At 42.3% G+C, this 22,813-nt stretch overlaps 1 protein-coding gene across 2 annotated transcripts in view; it reads right to left on the reverse strand.

The window, feature by feature from the left end:
• FCHSD2 (FCH and double SH3 domains 2) overlaps positions 1–22,813 on the reverse strand; it is a 136,365-nt gene that overhangs the window by 16,450 nt on the left and 97,102 nt on the right. Inside the window, exons 10-13 of one of the 2 annotated variants that reach the window (XM_027462093.3) lie at positions 19,956–20,051; positions 18,873–18,944; positions 9,758–9,874; positions 8,228–8,332 (exon numbers count right to left, since the gene is read on the reverse strand). In XM_027462093.3, the coding sequence (XP_027317894.2) occupies positions 8,228–8,332; positions 9,758–9,874; positions 18,873–18,944; positions 19,956–20,051 (390 nt within the window). The remainder of the gene's footprint in view (positions 1–8,227; positions 8,333–9,757; positions 9,875–18,872; positions 18,945–19,955; positions 20,052–22,813) is intronic. The other variant, XM_027462102.3, reaches the window with a different exon arrangement.

A 22,813-nucleotide genomic window follows, 5' to 3' on the forward strand; every position in this document is an offset into this window, starting at 1 on the left:
CCCGAAAAGAGGATGCAGCAGCTCTCAAAGCCTCAAAAAGGGCATCTGCTTCTAGATAACAACTTCAGGCATTAATTTTTTCTCTCCGTGAGATGGAGCCCAGCAGACAAGCACGTTGTCCGCCCTTCTGGACCGATCTCCACCGACAGAAGCTTGTAAAATATTTTTTAATGAGCATTAAAAACGAAGAGCTTACATCCCCTGCAACGCGAGGCTTCTTACAAGGAAGGCAGCTGAGTTTCCAAAGCACTGCAACGCTGAAATCCAGCACTCTGAGATCTGGACCCTGCCCAGATTTCCTTGTTATTAAAGCCTCACTGCAGGACAAATATTTTCCTACTTCCCAGCGAAATTGCTATTTACTGGGACTATTTACCAATTACTGTTTAATAGCTGAGGACTAGAACACGTTTGCACTGATTTAATAACTGTCAGCCACCCACCACGTTTACAAACAGCGGTCTGGGCGGTTCCCACTTCTCCGAGCTCTTCTTTTGCCTTAGCTGATGGCAGGTTGTAAGATGATGAAAGGGAAAAAATAAAAAGAAACAACATTTAATAAAACCATAATTATCTGTTTCTCACATACCTGTCATTGCTCTACATGGAAGAGGGAATAATTTTGTTTATTTACCGTTCCAGTTTTAATTAAGAAAAGTCTTTAGACCTACAGCCTGCATAAGATGAGGAGCAACGACTGCTTGGGAACTGATGGAGACCAAAAGCAGCAAGATTACAGCGCTGCACACCATGGGCTTAAATCTTAAACAACTTATGAAGGTGTTGGGGTAAAAAGCAAACACCGACGTCCACCAAAGTTGATCCGATGAATTTCCTCAAATATCCTGCTCTATGATGGTTGGATTCTTTTTGAATGGAGCTGCCGAGAAGCAGAGTTGCTTCATTTTCCGTGATTTTTCAGAGGGAACAACAAGACCGTGATGCTCATCAGAGAGAGCTCCTCTCCCTGCTGCCACAAGTGGAGATTATTTTTTTAGATATAGGCTATACTTAAAATATGTACAAACATTTAAATCGAGTGAAATTAGGATTACAAGTAGACCTAAATGATTTTTCATGAGAAAGATCTTATTCTACTGCAATATTTTTCTACGGGCAGGAAAAAATCATTACCTAATTAGACAGCCTCATGTTTTAGCAAATTGCTTTAGCTAAGAAGTAAAACACCACAAAAAGGTTTTGGCTAAATATTCTGGGAAAATATCTTTTTTTTTTTTTTTTTCCCATTTGGAGAAATTTTTGTTTATATTCCAGGCTTTTTTAATTAAAAAGGTCTTAAATTGAAAGCGTTCTCTTAACGAGAAACAGCGTAGCATTTAAATTTGGGGCCACACCAGAACTATTTGCACCCTGGTAGGTGGAAGATGCTCTGAGGACAGTGAACACAAGCCCTGAAATGCCGCTGATTTCTCAAAACCAAGCGTAAGCCCTCCCCTGCAAATGGGTTTTAAATTGGTAAAGTAGGGATGCACAAGGAAATAAGCCAGGAAACCAAACTTTCTTGGCCTTGTGGCCATAAAAGATGTTTGGGGTGGAAATGCCAAATGAACCCCCAGCCAAAAAAGTCTTCTCCCCAACCAGGCTCGCCCCCGATTTGAGGCACAACCGAGAGCTCAGCCTTGAAACGGGAGCTGAAGAGGAATCCTGGCCCTACTGGAATCCATTTGCAGCACAAAATCGAGCCCTTGTGGTGCCAGAGCCTCGTAAAAAACAGGTGAGGGTGAGATTTTTCTGGATCCATTGGGGAACTGGCTGATAACCGGCTGTTTTTCGAGGTGACACGGAGTCCTTTTCCAAGTGGGAGCACAGGTGGGGAGTTTCTGCTGGTGTTACAACCGAGTCACTTAATTTCTATGCTAAATTCTCTGCCTGGATTCAGAGGGCTCAATCAAAAGAGGCTGCTGGGGTGAAACAAAGAGGAAATGAAACACAGCCGCAGGTAACATGTCTCGGGAGGGAATGGCAGGGTTAAGAAAACACGGGGAGAGCTGCGAATGAATGGAGAAGAGCTCACCTGTGTGGCCCTGGCCACACCAGCGGGCTTCTTTTTCCCAAGCTCAAGCACAAAAAACCATGAACGAGTGCTAAGGTGAGAGAGGAGGTGGTGGGAAAGGAGGAAGGGGGAGGAGATGGGAGCAAGAGCAAAGCGTGGGGGGGTTTGGAGGGCTCGAGAAATCGTTCCCAGGCTACCGGTAACTGGACTGGATGGAAATCACCCAAATTCTGCAAGTAGAAATGTAAATGAAATGTCTGCATGTAAACATTTACTCGCCTGTTTCTCCGCACTCCTGTTAATGAACACTGCTCCTGAATTTACTGGATAAATGTGGTGTATTTCTCACAGTCAAAAGATCCAGAGATTTCCTTTAATCAGAGCCCAAAGACACCCCATAAACGGGAAACCACAGAAAGCTGGTTGGACTTTCAGTGTGATCCACCCTTCAAAAGGTGAAAGCAGCTGGAATTAAAAAATGGCAGCAAGAAAATCTCCAAAACAAGCAACACCGATGGTCTCGTAGCCCCAGATAATCGCCGGCCCCTTTACCTAAAAGATTTCTGAAAGTCTGCCGGAGTCCTACAGCAATTTTTCTTCATCTCAGCCAAATTTCAAGTCTCTGTGACTATTTGTGGATGTTTTTAAAAGGATTTGCTCATTTGTTTCCATATATAAAAATATCTGTCCTCTAGAGTTCATAGGGTCTATAGGATATATGCAGAGCCAGCATTTCTTCCAGGAATCTTTACGACCGTATTTTATCATTAGCTCCAGAGCATCCCCGTGTTTGTTCCTGATACTTTGTCCCATAGAATACCTGTTAAATGTCCACTAATAATAATAAAAAACACCTTGATTGACGCAGTAATATAATTTTGCCACGTTGCAGCCAGCATAATTGAATGCAGGGATGCAGCCGACACCGGCCTCAGCCTTCTACGTCTTCCTAATCCCCCGACACGGCTCCAGGCCCCTGGGGATATTCCTCACCCACGAAATTCCCATCTCTGCGGTTGTCCTCGCTGAGCTGCAGCTCCCCAGCCCAATTCAACAGTCCTGATCCGTGGATGTCAAAGGCTGGGGAGTTTTTTTAGGGTTGCCCAGGAGCAGGGACTAACCTGGCATTTTCGCAGGGCGAAGGCAATCTGCTCCCTGGAAAGGTTCAGCTGCAAAAAAAAAACCCACAAACGACCCTACAAATAGCAAGGGGATGAAATGTAGCTACACCTCCGTGAGATGTACGTGGCACATGATTAAAAGATCAGATCCTAAGATAGGAGAGGATCAGAGCCAGCAAACACAGCCTGGTAATAAATATTCACAGCCAAAGAGAAGGGGAGGGGGACGACAGCCCCCTGCTTACAACTGGAAATGGACCTAAGCTTTTGAACTAATCAAACGAGGTAAACAGCACCATAACGAGTCTTAATCAAATCTTATCTGGCACAAATACTCCGCTGGGAGTTGTAGATATCCTAATTATGAGACAAAACGCGTCCCCGTATAATTAAGTGGAAATAGGATTAATTGCTGTGGAGGCCCCAAGACCTTCCTAGAGCACAGACCTCAGCACAAGAGGGAAATCTCCCATCAGGAGAGGAAAAGTATTTCAGCCCTGAGACCAACGACACGGCTCGATGCAATCCAAGGGTCGGGGCTTGAGTTTGCGAGAGACATGGAGGTGAGCAGCAGAGGTAATTCAAGTCCCCCAGCCTCCGGGTGTAGGATTCAGGCTGAAAGGAAGGGGTGTGGAGACCAAGGGAAGAGTTTCGCCTTCTGCTTCCCCTTATTTCTGCTCGACGGATCCGTGGAGACGGGATTTGATTTTATTTTTTAATCCCTGATGGTTTAAAGACAGCGCCAGAGGTATCATCAGGCAGATTCTAACCTTTCCTTCGAAAGAAGAGAGCGAAACGAAACAAAAAACCCTAAGCCCTTTAACAAAACGAAACAAAAAACCCTAAGCCCTTTAACAAAACAACCCAAATTCTTTTCACATGGAAGAGTGACGAAGAAAATGTGTTGTGGTGATCCATTACGGTCATTGTAGACCAGCTGGCATTTATCAATGTACACGAGCACTCGGGTTTAAGCCGTATTTTTCCCAAACTTTGATCGATCCCTGCTCCCTGAAAGACCACAGGGAAAAAAACACCGTCTATCAGAGGGAGAGGAAGAGCAGAAATAACCCGCTGAGGGTGCTGAGGCCGTGGCCCAGGCTGCCCAGAGGAGCTGGGGGTGCCCCAGCCCTGGCAGTGCCCAAGGCCGGGCTGGATGGGGCTGGGGGCAGCATGGGTTGGGGGAAGGGGTTGGAATTCGATGACCTTAAAGGTCCCTTCCAACCCAAACCCTTGTGTTTTTTGTAGGATTTTACGATAAATAGATGCTATACGCACTGCACAGCTCCTCGGTTCCTGTCAACCATCCAATTTCAAAGGATTTGGGATCTCTGAGGAAGAGGGCAAAGAGATGAATACACCTATCCACAGGACATATCCTGGAGAAACCGTATTCCCAACGTGTATCTTCCCCTTTCCAACCGATATCCACATATGTGTTCACCACGGGAAGCTCCGAACTCGGCCTCGTGCACTTTTCTGTACATCTGTTCTGAAATGAACGGCACCCGCAGGACAGCCCGATGACACAAAGGTCATTTTTGGGTGCCTCTCCGATGGCTTTCTGCCTGGTTTAGGAAAAAAAATAAAGAGAACAAAGCTCCAGGTGGTTGCTTAGCAGATGTCCACGGGGAAAAAGCTTTCAAGAAGGTTTTGGGAGAGGCTGTGGCTCAGCCCGGGTCGTGTTTGATGGCACGTAGAGGTCGACGGGTCTTCGGGTGCTTAAGCAGGTTGGCACTGGGGCAATGTGGCAAGAATGCCAAATTCCCCGGGGAGAAACATGCAAGTGGAAGCGTCCAGCGATGACCGAAATAGCTTCATCAGAAGAGAGGCAAAATTTAGTCCTAACGTGCTTGTGAAATTATCTTCCTCTTCCGAAGCGATGGAGAAAGAAAGGGGAAGAGCATTTTTTCTAAGGAAAAAGGACCAAAGAGCAGAGAGAAATCCCCAAATGGGACAGACTGAGGGGCATGTGTTTCAGAGAGGAGAGAAAAAGAAAATGTATTTCAAGAGAAAAAGCACACAAAAAAAAAGGAAGAAGGGAGAATGCTTCTGGAATGAGGAATTTCAGTGCACTCCAACACACCACAAGAGGTTAATCCAACCATACTCATGGGGAAGCTTTCTCCAGCTTGTGTAATTCCAACCTTTTAATCCCTTTCTTCTTCTAGATGAGCTGTGCTCTGGTTGCTTTACTGAACAAATGGGAGCTTTCCATGCCTGAGACTTCATCAACACGGCAGCAACCACATAAATCAATACTTGTTGCAGCTGCAAGCTAAGTGCACTGACACCTCCCCAGTAATATATATTTTAACTGTTTTCTCTTTTTTTTTATATACAATCCCCCTGTTATCACGAAATGCTTTCAGACATGGTACCAGAACACATTACACATCCTGATTTGCATGCTGTGGGGATGCTGCCTTGTTTTACGAATGACATACATCAACCTGCCATCCACAAAAATGCCTGAATAGTTTTTTTTTCCCTTTTTCCATTTTTCCAAGTCTTCTTTTTCTCAATAACACGGAGGTGCTGCAAATTCTTCCTTCCTCAGCTGGGCCTTTCCAATACTTGTTGGCTCCAGCCAGCTCCCCAGACATTCTGTCCAGGATCTCTGAAGGACAGAGCTGATTCAGGCGTCTCCTTGCTTTGCTTTACTTACCAGCCAGCAGCTCCTTGATCCGAGCACTGCTGCCCCAAAGGGAAAAGGTCGTCCCAGCCCTCCCCTGCAGCCTAAATGCACGGCTGTAAATTTTGCACAAACGCCCTTCCCATACCCACCCATCAGTAATCCCAAATCAACCCGTTCCATTTTAATACGCAAGGAATCCTGCAAACGTTTGGCTTTCAGACACGGAAAAGAATTATCATTGTATTACAAAAGAAAATGATTTTTCTTCAAGAAAGTTTATTTTTCTGCAGATAGCAGGTGTGGCAAAAATCTCATCTAATTAATGGTCCAGAAATTACCTTAGTAGTGCTACTCTTAAGGGCTGAAGCTAAAAGAAAGGGCCATCCCTAGAAAGTCAGAAAGCTCGCTGAATTCACTTAGTAGCTTTTCGCAAAGAGAAAATAAATCTATGTTGTAAATAACTTACTCAACATGCAGAGGTCGCAAACACAGCGTGGTAAAACAGACCATGCTGAACAGTGGGAAGATGAGGGATGTTTTAACTGCAACTCGCTGTCTAGCACCAGAAAACCCGAGAACTGCATCATTTTTCTGTCTTAGCCTTCTACCAAACACTGTGAAACACAGCTCTGAGAAAAATATTCATGATCTCTGCCTCTTCTGAGCGCTGTTTGGTGTTTAGAAGGATGTGCAGATATTACTTTGTATTTGCTTCTCGTTAGTTCTGAGAATTGCATGCTATTTTTTTCCTTCTTCGTTGCTTTATGAATCACCTTCCTGGCTGCGTACATCCTGCCCAGCGTGCTTCCCAACCCAGCTCTCTCCATCCCTCCGCTCCTGGAGAAGACCATTGTTTGCTACAGAATGAGCCTGGCTTTGTTTCTGATCTCGCCTCTCTTTTCTTTTTTAAATATAAACCTTCCATTTCTTGGCACTTTCCGTCTGTTCTCAGCCAAGCTCTGTGGCTGAGGCCAAGAAAACTTGCAAATTTGTCTCTTTTTCGGTAATTCTCTCAAAAAAGCCAACCTTCTGCTGGGCAAAAGTCCTGAAATGCTCTCAAATTTCTTCTCTGTTGTATCCATATGGAGAACAACTGGCACGTTATCCCTGCCTTCATGTTCTCTGTATCATTCACCGAGGACCATGGCCTCATTTCTGCTGTTGAGACCCTTCTTAGCCACGACTATTGCAACACTTGCTTTGAAAGTCCAAACTTTCAAGACCTCAACAACTCAAAATACTCCTGTCCATTTTTGCTCTCCGCCACCTCCCCCAAGGAAATGCCATCTTGCTCAAAAGAAAAAAAAACACAAAATAAAACAAAACAAAACTGGCCCAAGCTGCTTTCCACTGATTTATTAGGTTCTGTTAATTATGGCTTCTTAAAATTCACAAGCATTTAATTTCCGGAACTGATCTCATCTATACTATTTTTGTGCAAGAACCTTCTCCTCTGCAACTTCTTATCCTGATTTGATTTCTTTCTGGTTTTATCTTCCTTTCTCATGCTCCCTGTCCTTGTGTATTCAATCATTAACTATATATATACATCAAAGTACTTTGGAGTACAGTCTGTGTGAAAGTGGTTACTCAAAACAAAAGGCATTTTAGAAGATTTTCTGTTAAGAGAATATATTCTGGATTTGTTTTAAAAAAGAGAGGCTAGCATTTATCACACTGGTGGGAGGAATATCTTCACTCCATATTTTCTAACCTCTTGAACTGTAAATCCCATTCCTAATTACAGCAGGTACTCCGAACATCTAGTGGCATGAGAAGCGCTTAACTGAAATAATTACGTTTGCTCTACAGTTTTAATTAAGCAACCCACTCAGCTGAAAACTAACAGATTAGTTCCTCTTGCTTGCAGTAGGTTTTTTTGAATCACCAGCCAAGAAAATGGTTAGCTTTACCAACCTAACTTTGACAGTCAGATGTGAAGCTCTCCTAACCCTGAGCAGGTCCGTAACCTTTCCAAAAGTAAGAGGAGATACAAAGATCACTTCAAATGTTTTCCCATCAACATTACAAATATGTATACCCAATTACAGCAGAGCAGAAGCCCCATCAGCACGTGGTAGTTCCTTCTAGATACGATCACTATTTTCTGCTATCAGTTCTTTCAGGCAGAAGGAAAACTGAGATTGTTTTTTCTCCGCTTACGACCAAGCCCCTAAACAGAGAGATTCGTGACCTTTGCACAATAGCAGGAAACACAGCAAGTTTAATCTCCCTTTATCAGGAGGTTTTTTTAAATACGATTCTTTTTATCTTGAGTCTTTTATTAAGTTGATTCAGTGATTTGAGACGTAAGAAATCAAGGAAACACGACCTCTTCAAATTCCCTGGGTTTTGATGCTGGGAGCTTACACTTGCACACACAAAATTCAATAGCTGTAACAGAAATCATTCTGTAGTACGAAGGTGAACATGCCAAAATGATTTCTTCCTTACCTCAGCCTTGCGAATACTCTCTCTGGCTTCATCTATTTTCTGCTCCAGTTCTGCTCGGGTTTGCTCAGACATCACAGGCCCGTGGCATTCTAGCTCTTCAAGCGTCTGTCAGAAATAAGAAAATACAGCCCAGCTGTAGGAAATGCTGCCTGATAAATATTTATGACAAGTCACAGAAAACGCTGTTTGACCAGGTTGGCTGACGATAGCTCCTTCCAGGAAAAAAAAGATGACGACCACGGCGAAACACCATTTAAAAGCACAGTACTTCAGGTGAAAATTCCATTTAGGAGAACATTTCAATATTTCTACAAAAACGTGACATTGTGGTATGAATCAACTCATCTACACCTTGATATTTATGTGTTTAAAATGGACGTGCTGGTCCATGCTTATGCCAGGTTTAAGAGGGCATCCGAAACACAGAGTGGAAAGGTGCTATTAGGATTACAGCCCTGCTGCAGTGGAAACCCAGGCAGGTTTGCTGCATTTGCAGGAGCCTTGTGTGCAGAGAATTTGCTGAATCACAGAAGACACATTGGAGTTTCTTGCCTTTAAGCACATAGATGTTGACTGTACCGGTCCAAATGAAAAACAGCAAAGGGATGTGGTTGCACAAATTGTTATCTGCACATCTGTGACTGGTTCAGTGACTGCACTTTGTGTTAAACAGTCCCTGGAGACAAAGCAGGAGCACCAGGAGCTAGGACCAGAATCCAGGACGCTCCCTCCTTCCTCAGAGGTGAATTTTTTCTGTCCTGTTTTGGCTACAGACTGCCTGGGGCTACAACTTCTGCTTTTTAGCTGTGGAGTGCCCCAGGTTCAGTAGAAGACAGGTAAAATGGCAAACCTGTTTTGTCCTTCTTGCTTGGTGCATTTTTCTGGGAATTTTGAGGAATGGCTCGAATCCACTCCATGGGCAAAAGCTTGCTAAACACTCTACAATATCATAAAATATTATAGTAAAGCCTCGTGACCTCTAATTAGCAGTCTACACAAGTTGGTCTTGACCTTAGCAAGTGAAATGTGTCACATCTCCTCAGGCAGAAGCCAGCCACTTCCCCACTCATCTCCGAATTGTGGCAGTCAGGATGCTTCCATCTCACCCTTCGGTGAGACAGCAGTACGACAGCCTTGTGACAGGCATTTAAGGAGCTCTGCGACCCAAACTGCCTTTCTCCTGACTTTATTCCCGTTCCCCATCAGTCCCAGCTGCATTCCAAAATACAGCCATCTAAAATCCCAAACGAGGCACTCACGATGCCGCCCTGGGTTACCTGCAGCACAACAGAAGCTGTAACTTCGGATTTATACGGGAGTAACAAAACATTGACAAAGCAGACAGGCTGAGGAGCTGCAAACCTGGCAGTCTGAGCATACTTTACCACGAAAGGACAGGATGAAAATGGCAGGTTGCCTCGAGAGACAGCCAACACGTAAATAACTCGGGGATGCTTGCAGCAGCTCCTCCTTCATGCGGTAGGGAGCTGCAACAAATCAGACCTGTACAGGAGTGTTTTCCTAACGTACCCGCTGACTGTGGACGATGTTTTTGTGTTCCCGGGCTACCCGGGTAGCCCATTTCCGAGCCTCCTTGTTGAGGCTGTGCTCTTCGGTTGTTCCAGTTTCCGATTCCAGTTGTCGACTCTGCAACAGAAAACAAGCAAAGGAGTCATGACACGGACCCAGGGCTACCTCTGGAGATACGATGCTGTTTGGTTATAGGGTAACTTTATCTTACATTTATCAGCCTGGGATCTTGGTTCATATAAAACAAGAAAGATTCAAGAAAAACAACTCCCTTCCTTATGAGCTTTGCTTATGAACACACTGCAGAAAGCCAACTGCAAAAGCAGAGCTGACAAGAATTCACAACTCACTGTCTCGGGAAATCACCGAGCGGCACTGAGAGCCAGACACGGTCTCACTGCAGTCAAAAAACACTCCTGGTGAATAAAACCGAGACACTATTTCACCAATAAACCACATCAAAAAAATGACAAACAACTCGCCAGGGAAATCACCACGTATCTAGGCTAAACGTGCACCATGGAAAGCAAAGATGAAGGTTAAATGGGATACACGTGGCTGTTTAGGCTCGTTCGTTGTGACAGGTCGTCAAATCGTAATGCCATCGAGTACCTTAGAAGAGCACAGCCATCTCCAACAACAACATTTTTGATACTCTTTCATATCAGGCCTGCTTTTATTGTGTGTCAGTAACAAAAAAGAAATAATTTCTCCCTCTCAAGATGTGCCAACTGAAGAGGAAGTCGATTTCTATGCTCAACAGATTGAACTGAACCCCTTCGGAAATCCGAAGACATATTCCAGAATTTAATTACTGAAATCACTCCCAATATTTCTATAATTTCCATTACTGCCACTGCAACTACCCCATGTGTTGCATATCTCAGCCTTTAGGATGTAAATCGGCCTCAAGCTTTCCTTTTGAAGTACGTTTTCTGATATTCCTTCTGTATTTGTGACCAATCTGTACATATTTACTGCACCTGGACTGCGTAAGGATAACTCAATTCAGGATAACTCAAAAAATAACTCAACTCCTTTCCATGGGTGACCTGTTTACTCGTGCTCATTTTGCTACTGAGACAGTCACCGCATTCCCTTTTATCCCAAGTCCTCTTTGGACTGATAAAATCTTGCACAACCTTTGAGAGCAACTGAAAAAATCCCCTAATGAAATATGACTCAATAGGAGAGTAGCAAAAGGAGTGAGTGCATGTGGTGCTGCTCCATAGAAATAGAGGTTGTGTATGCACAATTTCTCTCTCTCTTCCCTCCTTGGTTCAAAAAATGAGCTTTTTATCCATCAATTGTGGTTTGAGATCCAGCAGACAGGCAAAAGTTGTTTGGGAAGGAGATGTCCAAGGTCAGCCAGCTGGAGGAGGGTAAGGGAGCTGAAAAACGAGGAATTATTTCCAGGACAGGTGAGAAACCTCCAGCTGCTGCTGAAATAAGAGATGGGGCAATCGGGTGTTTTCACAGGGAAAGGGATATGACTTGGGTCAAAGAAGAAAGATGATTTTAATAGCAATATATGGAATTGGAGGAAAATAAAGAGACACGGGGAAGGAAACCGCAGGGATTTTGAAAGCAAGATTTTTGTGCCTTTGGATTGCAGAGAGTCGGTGACACTAACTTATGCTAACAGGCTACCAGAGGATTTAATTGAAAATGAGGCAAAAATTGGTTCAGCTTATTATTTTGTTCAGCTAAGCTACTTTTCATCAAAATTGAAATCTGGCCTTTATTCTCATTCATCCTCTTATTACAAGAGAGCCGGGGGTTGTGGACTCGAGGGGCTGTGAAGGAGATTTCCAGCAGTGGGGGCAAGCGAGGGAAAGGAAGACAACCCCCGGACTACCACGCACAGAAACACATCCCTCTAAATTTCAGGGCTCTGAAAGAGAGATGACAATCCTGGGGACTCCTGGGCCACTTTCTGCATGAATTTCAGACCTGTAACTTAGCCAAGAAGCTTGTAATGCTTTGCCTTGTCCCCACAAAATGCCTTAGGGCAGGCATTGCTCAACATCAAAAGGGGAGTGGAGGGGGGAAGCATCCTTGTGCTGCTCATAGCAAATAAAAAAAAAATAGGGGGAGGCTTTTAAAATCAGGTTTAAGATGCCAAGATGTGTTAGCTCAAAGCCAAAACCAAACATTTCCGTGAAATTCACAAGCTGGAGTGAATAGAGCTCGTGTGAATGATATTGTCAAAGTAAAAGGAAATACCAGACACGGCGTAGAGCAGCCAGAAGAGGAGGAGGGAAGCTCTAAGCTCCAGCAAGAACACGTAAGAAGGCAAAGCCGTGTGCTGAGCAAAGACCAGACAGGTGCAGCTCCCTCCACACCCTCTCTCTGTTTAAACACCAAGTTGCCTTTTGCCTGCTTTTATCGAGGTGGCTTTATATAATCGGGGTTTTGCATTGCTGTTTGAGCTCTAATTTCCTTCCACTAAGTAATTGCAAACCGTAAGAGGACAAACACAAGGATTTATATAGGCACATCCAATCCTTAAGATAACATTCGACCTCAGTTGTGTTTTTTTTTTCAGGCTTAGTGGAATCAGCAGTTTTGTACGAGCTCTTCTTCCACATCTTCCAACTGAGTCTTAAAGGCTGCAAGTCTGAGCAGAAATGACATTGCTTCTCCCCTATAAAGGATTTCTTAATGGATCTTCAATGTTCCCGTTGGTCTTGCTCCTGCTCAGCATCTCATTGTCATGAAGGAAGGACACAGACTTCTTTGCAACTGCTCGATAACCTTCTGCACAATCCCAAGCGTGGTTTTGGTTTTTAATCTATTTATCAAAAGCATTTGACCAGAAAAAAAAAAAAAAAAACAAACGCAAACTTTGTGGCTATTCGTAAAGGCTTGTTAAAAAATAAATGAGTTTTTATTGCATCAGAGTGGTTTTATTAGCTACTCGTAAAGCAGTGCTGGATCCACGCAGACCTCACCCTTGCTTAAAGGTCTAAATATAAACAATGTAAAATGGAATAATAGAAAGAGTTGTGAAGAAAGCTCCTGCTGTGGTCTGTGTGGAACATCAGAAATACAAGGAAAATACGTTGAATACTTGGCTGGACGATTGTACAGGGAGAAAGGCTTCAAATTCACCAGGACCTGGAACTCTGCCTGAATACAGGAAACTGGTAAAGCAGGGATGGACTTCACCTGACCTGCAGAAAGACCACCAAGCTGCTGGCACCTCAGGAGGCTGTGAAGGAACTTCTGAACCAAGAAACAGGAGCAAGCTGAGTGCCATGGAGGAGTACGAGCTTCTGGAGGGCTTCAAGGATGATGTGAGAAGTCTGCATCCTCAGGTAAAGATAGCACAGATATCTTTAAAGATAGCAAATATCTTTAAAGATAGCACATCAAATAAAGGAAAAACTGACTGCCACTCAAACAGGCACGAGGAAAGGAGTTAAAACTGAGAATTATTTACTATGGACATAAAAAGCAAGCGTAGGGAAGAGGTGATGGAACTGAATTAACCTGTCCTACCCGATTCCCAAAGCACAGATTTACTGGGCATACTAGAAATGTGGTGGAAGACAAACAAATCAATGTCCATTTATTACTCCAGGATGCAAAATATGTAAGACCAGAGCACAAGAACAATCTGGGGTTTAATTACATTAAAAAAGAAATTATTGTAGGGTGTTATAGGATCGGTGTGGATTCAGACACCCAGGTCCAAACAGCAAGAACACAGGGCTGTGTTTGCACCAGTCTCCTGCAGCATCACCAGACTGCTACACAGCCTTAAATTAGTCGCTTGCTCACATGCTTTCAAGACTGGAACTCGGTAGCAGCAACATGTCCAGTGACTGAATTTAACCTCGTCCAAAAGTGAGGGAAAACAAAACCACTTACCACGGCCAAGGAACGAAGGAAGAGACAAAAAAAAAAAAAAGAGCTAAACATAGACGAGCTTTCTGCTGGTCTCTCAGGGCTTAGATTACAGCGAAAGCAGTGTTTAGTGCTAAAAATTCAATCAGTAAACCAGCAGAAAATGCTGGATGACTCCGACCAGCTAAAGAGCTTAGAGGCTAGCCATGCTATGCTGTTTCTTAAATTAACAAATGCATTTGGTCTGTAGACACGTCGGCCTCCAGCTTTGTCTGAAATGTTGTTACAGGTGCAGCAGTTGCCCTACGACAGCGCCAAACACGATGCTTGCATTTATTTTTTATGTAATTATATCTGGATGCAGATGGCACATGCAGTTTAAGGAACAAAAAAAGAAGTCAGCTCTTGAGCCTAAAAACTATATTTTTCTAGCTGAAGACTAAGAAAGCTCACTTCAATGAAAGCAAAAAGGAGTAACATTTATTACATGCAAGCCACTAACACAAAACACACCTAAAATCACAGCCGTTTCTTTCAAAAAGCTGAAAATAAGAGGTTACCATGCCAATGCGAATTTGCAAGCTCAACCTTACAATCAGCACTTCTGGGGAGAAGGAAGGGATATGCATGACATTTTTCACACAACTGATGGCTAAACATAGAAGTTTAAAGAAAATCGTGAGTCAACTTTGGGGCTCATTTCTTCTATTACAGTGAAACTCAGTTCCTTTTAGTTTAACCCAAAGTGAGCTAGGACTGGCTTGGATTTCAATTTTGTAGTGTTACAAACAGGACACCCACCACCCTTAGAAGTTAAGGATATTTCCATATAGTTTTTCTTCTACTCAAGAATAAAAAGGGGCCTTTTCACAGGTTACATGAACCTCTTATCATACTTTATGATAAAGCTAAAAACCAACCCAACCTACTATTGCTGCATTTCAACTCATCACAGAAGGTAGCTCCAGGATATCTGAAGAGGGAACTGGGCCTTTCTGCCATAATCTGTGCTGAAAAACGTCCCCAACATGACTGCATTTCCTTAAATACATTTTATATAGCAAAATATTTAATTCCCACATCTGCTTTTTTGTTTTTATTAAGACTAGAATCTAAAAGTAGCAGTTTTTGTTAGCGGTGATCGATATGGATTTGTTGTTTGCAGGGCCCGATGTTTCATATTAGGCCCATTTGTTACATAGCAAGGATTGAAACCTACAGATTTTACTTTTAATTTTAATCTCATTTAAAAGGTTTTAATCTTTTCACTGAAATTGATGTTGATATTAGGGTGTAACATATTCTTTTGCTATGGTGCCTTTCCTTTCTCACCCTCGCATTACTCTGATTTGCCTCAGTTATCAGCTGTACCCACATCTAACCTTTCCAAAAAACCTATCATATGTTCGATTATAACAAGAAATACAGAGAAACTGCTATCATTAAATAACCAAAGGAGGAAAAAAAAAAAAGAGCTTTTGCTTTGACCTTGACACAGAGAAATTGATTTCGCAGATATTTTCCATAAACAACGGTCTGTTCTTTAAGGGGCCGCTGCTTTCAGGTATCACTTCTCTCGCTTTCACCAATTACTGAGAGCTTTGCTCAGTGTTTACTGACTGTAAAAAGCATTAAAATAAAATCAATTTCAGTTTATGATACTTGAAGTAAAGTAGAAGCTAGGGTAAAATTGAACGCGGGGTAAGGCAGCCGGTAACCCCAGGCTGAGGGCTTTGCGTTTCCTTCAGCGTGCCCTTTCAGTACAGACCTCGAACCTCAATCCTGAATCTCCAACCTTTTTTTAAATCAATTTGAGGAGGCTCTAAGGACCAGCTGCAGTCATGCCAGAGGTGTACATGAGTCAAATTGAGGGGGATTCACAAGCCCAAAGTGCTCCTGTGCCTGGCAGGCCTCCTTTGGGCCTACCCAAACACTCCCATGCCTGGATGGCTGATTTTTACCTCAGCAGCAACTCCCAACACTTTAGGTTGGGAACATTCAATCGTCACTCCTTTTGTCTAATTAGCTTCAAAGATGTTAGACTTAAAAAGAAATCACCTTACTCTGCTCTGGCATTAAAGCCCAGACCACTCTCAGTGCAGAGACAGGAGCGCATCCTCCGGACCCCTTCCCATGGGCTAACGTCCACTTATATTTCTTATATTCCAAATTTACTTTTTTGTATATTGAAATATTGATGTCAAATATCAAATATGTACACTAAATAATTATAAAAAATGTAGTTATTTATAAAGATAAGGTGGTTTAAAATATTTAAATACATTTAATATTAAATAAGCTCTAAATAGGTCTTGAAATATTTAAATATATTTAATATTAAATGCCGAAATGTGTAAATACAGAGAAGAGAAACAAATAGTCCTCTCTGCCTCTTATATGAATGTGCAGAACCCCTCTAAAATGAAAGCCTGGCAAAGCAGAGCCCTCGGCTGAGTCCTCGTTCCCACTTCTACAGTGATTTCCAGTCACTCTCGAGCCCCTGAACACTTCGAGAGCTGAGAAAACAGCCTTGCCACGAACAAGAACGGTCTCCTTTTGTAAGCCAGGCTGCTCAGAAATTCAAGAAATCCATCTGTGTACGGCAGAGAAGTGAAATTATGCCTTGTTCCCACCACCTAGCTGTAAACCTCGCACTCCATCCAAGCGACGAGGGGTGAGGCTGTAAAACCTTCCACCCATCTTACTGAGATAATACAATATATAAATTAATAGTACTATAATTTATATATAATAATATATAATTTAATAATATATAATTTAATATTATATAATTTAATATTATATACTGTACTATAATATAATGTAATTTCTCTGCACATTACACAGAGAAAAACGTATTTTTTATGTTGATAAGCAGCCATACAAGTAATTTTTGGCTACATTTTTTACTTGTGTGCTCAAAGAAAATACCAGCATCAGTAATGTACGGGGAAAACTGCAGTCAGGGGCAGCAGGCAGCTAAAAAACAGGAAAGGGACCTACCTCGAAAGCTCAGTGTCAGCTTTCTGTGGCCATTATCCTGCAGCACTACGGACGCCCTTTTTGCCATTTATCCCATTTTCTCACCTGATAACACGCGGTTCAAGGAAAAGAATCTTTTCCAAGCAGGAAATATCAAAAAGCTGGCTCATTTCCTTTATGCCTGGCCCTGTTCTTCTAGCCATGCTTATCTCTGAAGCACGGGGACGGTGTGTTTTCAACGCAACTCATTTCTGTGGATTTAATAAGCATCACTCTCCTCGGGGGAGGATGTCGGATGATTAAACTGTTATTCAGTTGAATATAGTAGCCCCCATGTCAGGGCAGTGTGTGCTGTTATCTCTTCTTGGGAGGCTAAAAGTATTTCAGAAGATCCTTTCTTTTCTTTCTTTCTTTATTTTTTTCCGTCTTGTAAAGGCCCAATCCATTTTGTGAATTCATTTATTGAGAAGATTAAAGCTGGCTGGGAATTTATCAATTATTTCTTGCTGAATACTTCTGAAACAAACCGCTTCCTTAAGGGATCTTTTTTTTTAAATGAATTTATGTCAGTGAAAATCAACTGAGAAACAATAATTAAATAATTTAACTATTTTAGTAACATCAACAAATGTGCAAACCTAAGGTTAAAACAGTTCTTAGATGGTGGAAAATAGCTAAATGACATAAAATATTTTGTAGCAGGTTCCTCTGTGTGGACGTTCCAGAGTCCAACCATCAGCCAGTGCTAGGGAGACACTGGGGGAACAAAAGCCTGAACATGCTGGTAGGATGGAAAACTCTGTCATACCTAAGCCTTCCCCCAAATAGTCTCTTTTGGAGGCTCTGGCTGCACGTGCTGAGAGTATTTGGGGAATAAATCGAGCTGTAGTGTTTGTACCTGTCCCAAGGACTGCATGGCAATACATCCTATATTAGTCTGTCAACTGCTCTCCCTCCATAAAACAAAATTTTAAGATAGACCCTGTAAAACTGGGATTTGCCAAAGCATTCACAGCTTTTCCTGTAGGTGAGTTCCATTTCAAAACTGTTTATAACACTCTCCTTGCCTACGATATTCACAATTGTTATTTCTTCATTCCAGTAATACTTCCTATTTATTCCAAATTTGGACCCCAGTCTCAGTGTATCAGGTATTTAGTTTGATTTTTAAAATTTGTTGTTGGACAAGGTAAATATTAAACGTTTGATTAGATGTACAAACCACCGTACACGTATTTCCTTCACTGTTAGTGCTTAATATGAAAACTATCATGCACATCCCACAAAACTAAAAACCAACTGATAATCTATGCAGGTCATCTACAGAGAGAACACGTGGCAAAAGAATGCTTGTCAATTGATCTTCCATTCCAGTTTGTTCAATTCGTTACAAAACATGCAATTTCTGACAAATTTGAAAGCCAAATCCTGATCAAAGCCTTTCATTCTCGAATAGCGACTAAATAAGAAGTGGTAAAAGCGTAACCTGCAATTTTCTAGGCAGGATCCCGTTAGCTGAGCATAATTATTTGGATCATGAAGTGTGTATATATTTTTTTCTGTTTGGTGTAAATTGGTTATAGCAGCTAGAAGCTCAAAGAATGCAGCGGAATGAAGAAACACAGTAATTTGACAGCCCAGGGGGGTTAGCCAAGTAAAGAAGTCACTGCACCAGATGTACAGAGACAGCTTTAGACATGTACGACCCGTTCACTGTCTCCTAAAACAATCCTGCAGCCAAGCAGCACGCGCAGAGCATGTGTTCGCTGTCAGGCCACACAAGTGCCACGCCAAAGAATCATGTAATTTTTCATGTCGAGGACTCAAACAATAGTGAATTACAGTTTTATTTTACATGGGGATGGCCCTCTGGAAAAAGAAGAGAATTAAATTAGTCCTGGGACTGCATTTCATCAGTGCAAACTAACAGCCTCCAGTTGTTATACAAGCTTCCCCGCTCGCACCGGAGAAGCAGCCAATTATACACATCGCTGTCGCGAGCTGTGAAATTTTAATTCATGCCCCCAAAAGATCAGAATATCAATTGCTAATGCTGTGCAAGTGCAAAAGGTAAGTGCGATGCGATCCCCATAAATAACACCGCTTTCTCCTTCTTTAACTTAAGTCTCCTTGCAAAAAAAAAAGCTTTTTTTCCCCCATTTTACAGACGTATTATGCATTCTGTTGCCACCTCTGCAGGAGCAAAGTTGAACGTCCCAAGCCACATGCACGCCAGGAACAACACAGATGCCACAGGCTGATGACAGATACTACCAGATACCTCTGCTATAGTCATTCGCATAGCACTGACAGGTGAGGGCTCAATGTCCACCAGCTGAACCGCGTTAAAACTCTAGATGCGGAGATTGCACAGAGATGAAAACACACAGCAGCAAAGGTTAGAAAGGCAGCACAAACAGCTAGAAAGATTCTTCTCACTGTATGACAAACAACCTAACGCTGTATGTAAATAAGGGCTCCAGACAAAGGAGCTGGAAGAACAGCCAAAAATCATTTACATTTTGTTAAAAGGGAAAGAACAAGGGAAACGGTGTTACAGATGTTAATATTTCTGCAAAAATCATGCTTACAATGCTACGTATCCATTAGGTGAACTCTACAATTTGGTGACCCATACTGGAGATCATGACATTTTCATCCAAGTCAGTTTATTAAGGAATTTGAGCAATATAAAGCTGCACAAGGTTAACTTCGCTTTAGTCTAGACAGATTTTAAATGGCTGTTGCTTAAAATAACATTAGTGGTGTCGTTGGGACATCAATTCACTTTCTTTTAAAGTGTTGACTGGAAATGTATTTACCTACTGTGATTTACTCACTTTTAATATCATTAACGATTGCTTTGGAAGCAATGTATGTCAAAGCATAGTATTTTCTGAGACTTTTTGGAGCGCAATATTTTAACAGTGTTCTAAATCAAGAACTTCTTATATGCATCTATAGATATTCCTTGAGTAAATCAGAGGAACATGGACACTGTATTTGGCACAGCATCACACTATTTGTAACCCAGCATTAGAAAACGTTTTGAGAATCTCACCCACGCAACAAAAAGCTAGCAGAATATAGGAAGTATCACGATGAAAGCAGAGAAACACAGGACTGCTAGCCACAATCTGGAAACAAAAAAGATTCAGCTTTTCTGTGGATGCCACTGAGCCTGTCTGATCGTTACCCACCTACCGCAAGCAGGGCTGGGGGAATCAGGGTTTTTATTCCAAAATACAGCATGAGGTTAAAACAGACTGCTCCACCAGTGAGCGCTTTCTCTCACCCATTTATAACAACTTTCTTAAAAACAGAGCAAGAAGAAATAAATGAAGGAATTCAGCGGTGTTCTTACAGTGTCGCTGTCACTTGGTTGGAACTGGAAGGGCTGGGGTTTGTGAAACACTGAGTTCTCCTGTAAAAACAGCTGTAGATTGTAGTCCCGCACCACCTAGAAAATAACACAGGCCGTTTAGGTTGGTTATTTTACAATCCTAAAAGCATGCAACAAATGCTGCTAGAGTAAACTCAGTACACTTTCAAACAAGAGACCAAATCTGCAGCAAAACCTTGAGCACAACAGAAGGAAATACAAAACCTGGCTCTGGGCAGTACTAGCCACAGGAATTCAGAAGCGACTGGTAGGACACACACCGGGAGACAGAGACCTAAAACATTTCTGCCATGACCCAACGAAAAATGTCACAAAGGCAAAACGGGGGAAAAAAAGCCAACTACCACGCAGAGAGCCATGTCGTATCCCTACCATAAATATTTTGCTCTCCTCTTGTAGGTAATTTCTTGTAGGCAGCTCTTTCTTAAACTGAAATGTCTTATCTTTACACAAATTATTACTTGCAGGAGCTGAAAAGACTATTTGGAATAACGCACACAAAATCAGTTACAAAATTAATCTCTCCGTATTAAATTACTTTCAGACAAAACTTTAGTAATTTGCATTTTTCTAAACCAAAGTTACTTCGGCCACTGAATTTGTTTAATGACATATTTCACACAGCAGGGCACGCATCCCTAAACAAATCAGCTACATCACAAGTTGCACATATTTACAAAGAAAATCTCAGTGACTGCAGGATGACAGAGAGCATCGCTAATTTAACAACACTACGGAGTATTCAGTGCTTCCGCTGATGACTGTGCACAAACAGCAGCAAATTATAGAAACGTAGAACCAAACTGAGGCTTTAAATGTACCGAAGTCTCTAATAAAGATGGCATTTATCCATAAGTGTCAGCAGCGTTGCACATGGCCAAGAACACAGAGTGAAATTGTTGTAAGCTGGTAAATGGGACATCTCCAATGTATTAAAATGTTGATGCTTGCAATACAGAACTGCAAGGAATTAATCCTGAGTTAAAGAAAGAAAAGTAAATAGTCCTCCAGGGCCAATAATGCACTAATTTAAAACAGTAAACTACATAATTGCTGTTCCAATTGGAGTAGTTTAACGTAAACGCATTGAGATGCACAGAGGTGGACAGAGAAGGCGAACAGGGAGCCTGTGTTAGGGATCACCAAACCCAGAAATTCCTAAAGCACTGAAGGAGGAACCATCTGCAGCGTCCGAAGATGCCGAGCACTGATTATGGGATCGCTAGAATGTGGTACAGGACGCTACCCCCTGACAGCCCTATTTGCAGGGCACACTTTTCAGCAGCAGGTTGCACCAGATCCTCCAACACAAAACCTTTTTGCTGTGCAAGGCAGCCAGCCCTCCGTAACTGAGGGCTTGAGGGATGTGGACAGATCCAATTCTTCTTTATTTTCTATTAAAAGGCAGAACTGCACCTAGCCAAGCAGTCCGTGATAAATTCACTCTATACACCCTTTAGATTTAGCGCAGATTTTTGTGCCTGAGGACAACTGTGCCACCACGACATCAGACCTGCTGCGTGCACGTCCTGCAGATTAAAAACCTGGAGCATTATTCTATAATAATGACTAATCATGAGTGTTCATTATTAATTATAATAATTGTCAAATACCATAAATCCGATAATTGTTAAAATAAAAAAGACTTCTAAGCAATATGATATTTTCAGGACCAAGGGGCAATTTTTCCAAAGGGATTTCTTGTTCTTCGGAAATTAATTCAGTGTTCTCATGGAGTTTCTTTACGAAGCCAATGTCTGTTGGCATTTTTAAATAGATTTGAAATCAAATGGTGAATATATACCATGTGCAGGAATAGCACGTAGTCAGACACAGGCATACATGAAACGATCTGCCCTAGGCTGGAGAAGTTTCTTGAAATTTTGTTACTTAAACCAGCGAGTGGAGCTTTAAGAAAGCAGTCTTTAGAAAAGCAAATTTTCCCAAAGGAGAAGTGCAAGAAGTGCAAATCTTGAGCAAGACTGTTCGGCTGAAAAGGAACTTGAATTGCTTTTTCATTTGCTCAGTGTCAGAAAGCTTGGGTCACCCCAACCTCCCAGTAACAAAACCTCCAAATCTGCAGCTAACAGCACCAAGATAAATTGTGCCAGAGCTTCGTTTTGTACAAAAAGCTTGTTTCTGCAGTGTTTTCCTGCCATGGACCACCAGCAGCTGCTCTGCATTTGCTCCAGGGAAGCAGCTCGTCCTGCCCTCCATCCAGCACACAGAAACACACCTCAGATGGCGAGGAACAGCAGAAGCTTTCCCATCAGTGATATTTTCTAAACGCAGCTTGGCAGTGATCTGGTATTTAAAACTAACAGAAAACAGGTGAAGCACTGAAAAACCCAATAAATATTTAAAATCTTCGCTCAGATGGCAGGCTGGCTTTTCCTCCAAATGACTGCATCACTAACAAATTTGTTGGACTTTTACCACTCAGGCAGCCTTTAAGACACACGCATAAAAACTCTTTTGCTAAGCTCCTCGTCTGGATTCACCTCTCCTTTTTTGAGCTGGTTCCTGCAACACAGACCCACCAGAAATGCTGAAGGTTCAGAAGAAAGGTTGAGGAAAAGCATGTGCCTGTGGGATAAGCCCCTGATGAATGTGTTTAGTATTTCAGAGCAAGTGCTAACGCAGTACAAACTTTTCCTCCCTGCATTCTTGAACAGCAAGGAGAGAAGAAAATTGGGGCCGATGAGCAGTTGTAAAAATCCTGTCGAGACCTGACAGCTGTATTTACGTTTTCGTTCCTTCTCCGGGCATTGTACTAACCTAGTAAAGCAGAAACAGAAGAATTTTGCTCAAGTTTACAC

Source organism: Anas platyrhynchos, chromosome 1 (assembly GCF_047663525.1).
Source record: "Anas platyrhynchos isolate ZD024472 breed Pekin duck chromosome 1, IASCAAS_PekinDuck_T2T, whole genome shotgun sequence".
NCBI classification, from domain to species: domain Eukaryota; kingdom Metazoa; phylum Chordata; class Aves; order Anseriformes; family Anatidae; genus Anas; species Anas platyrhynchos.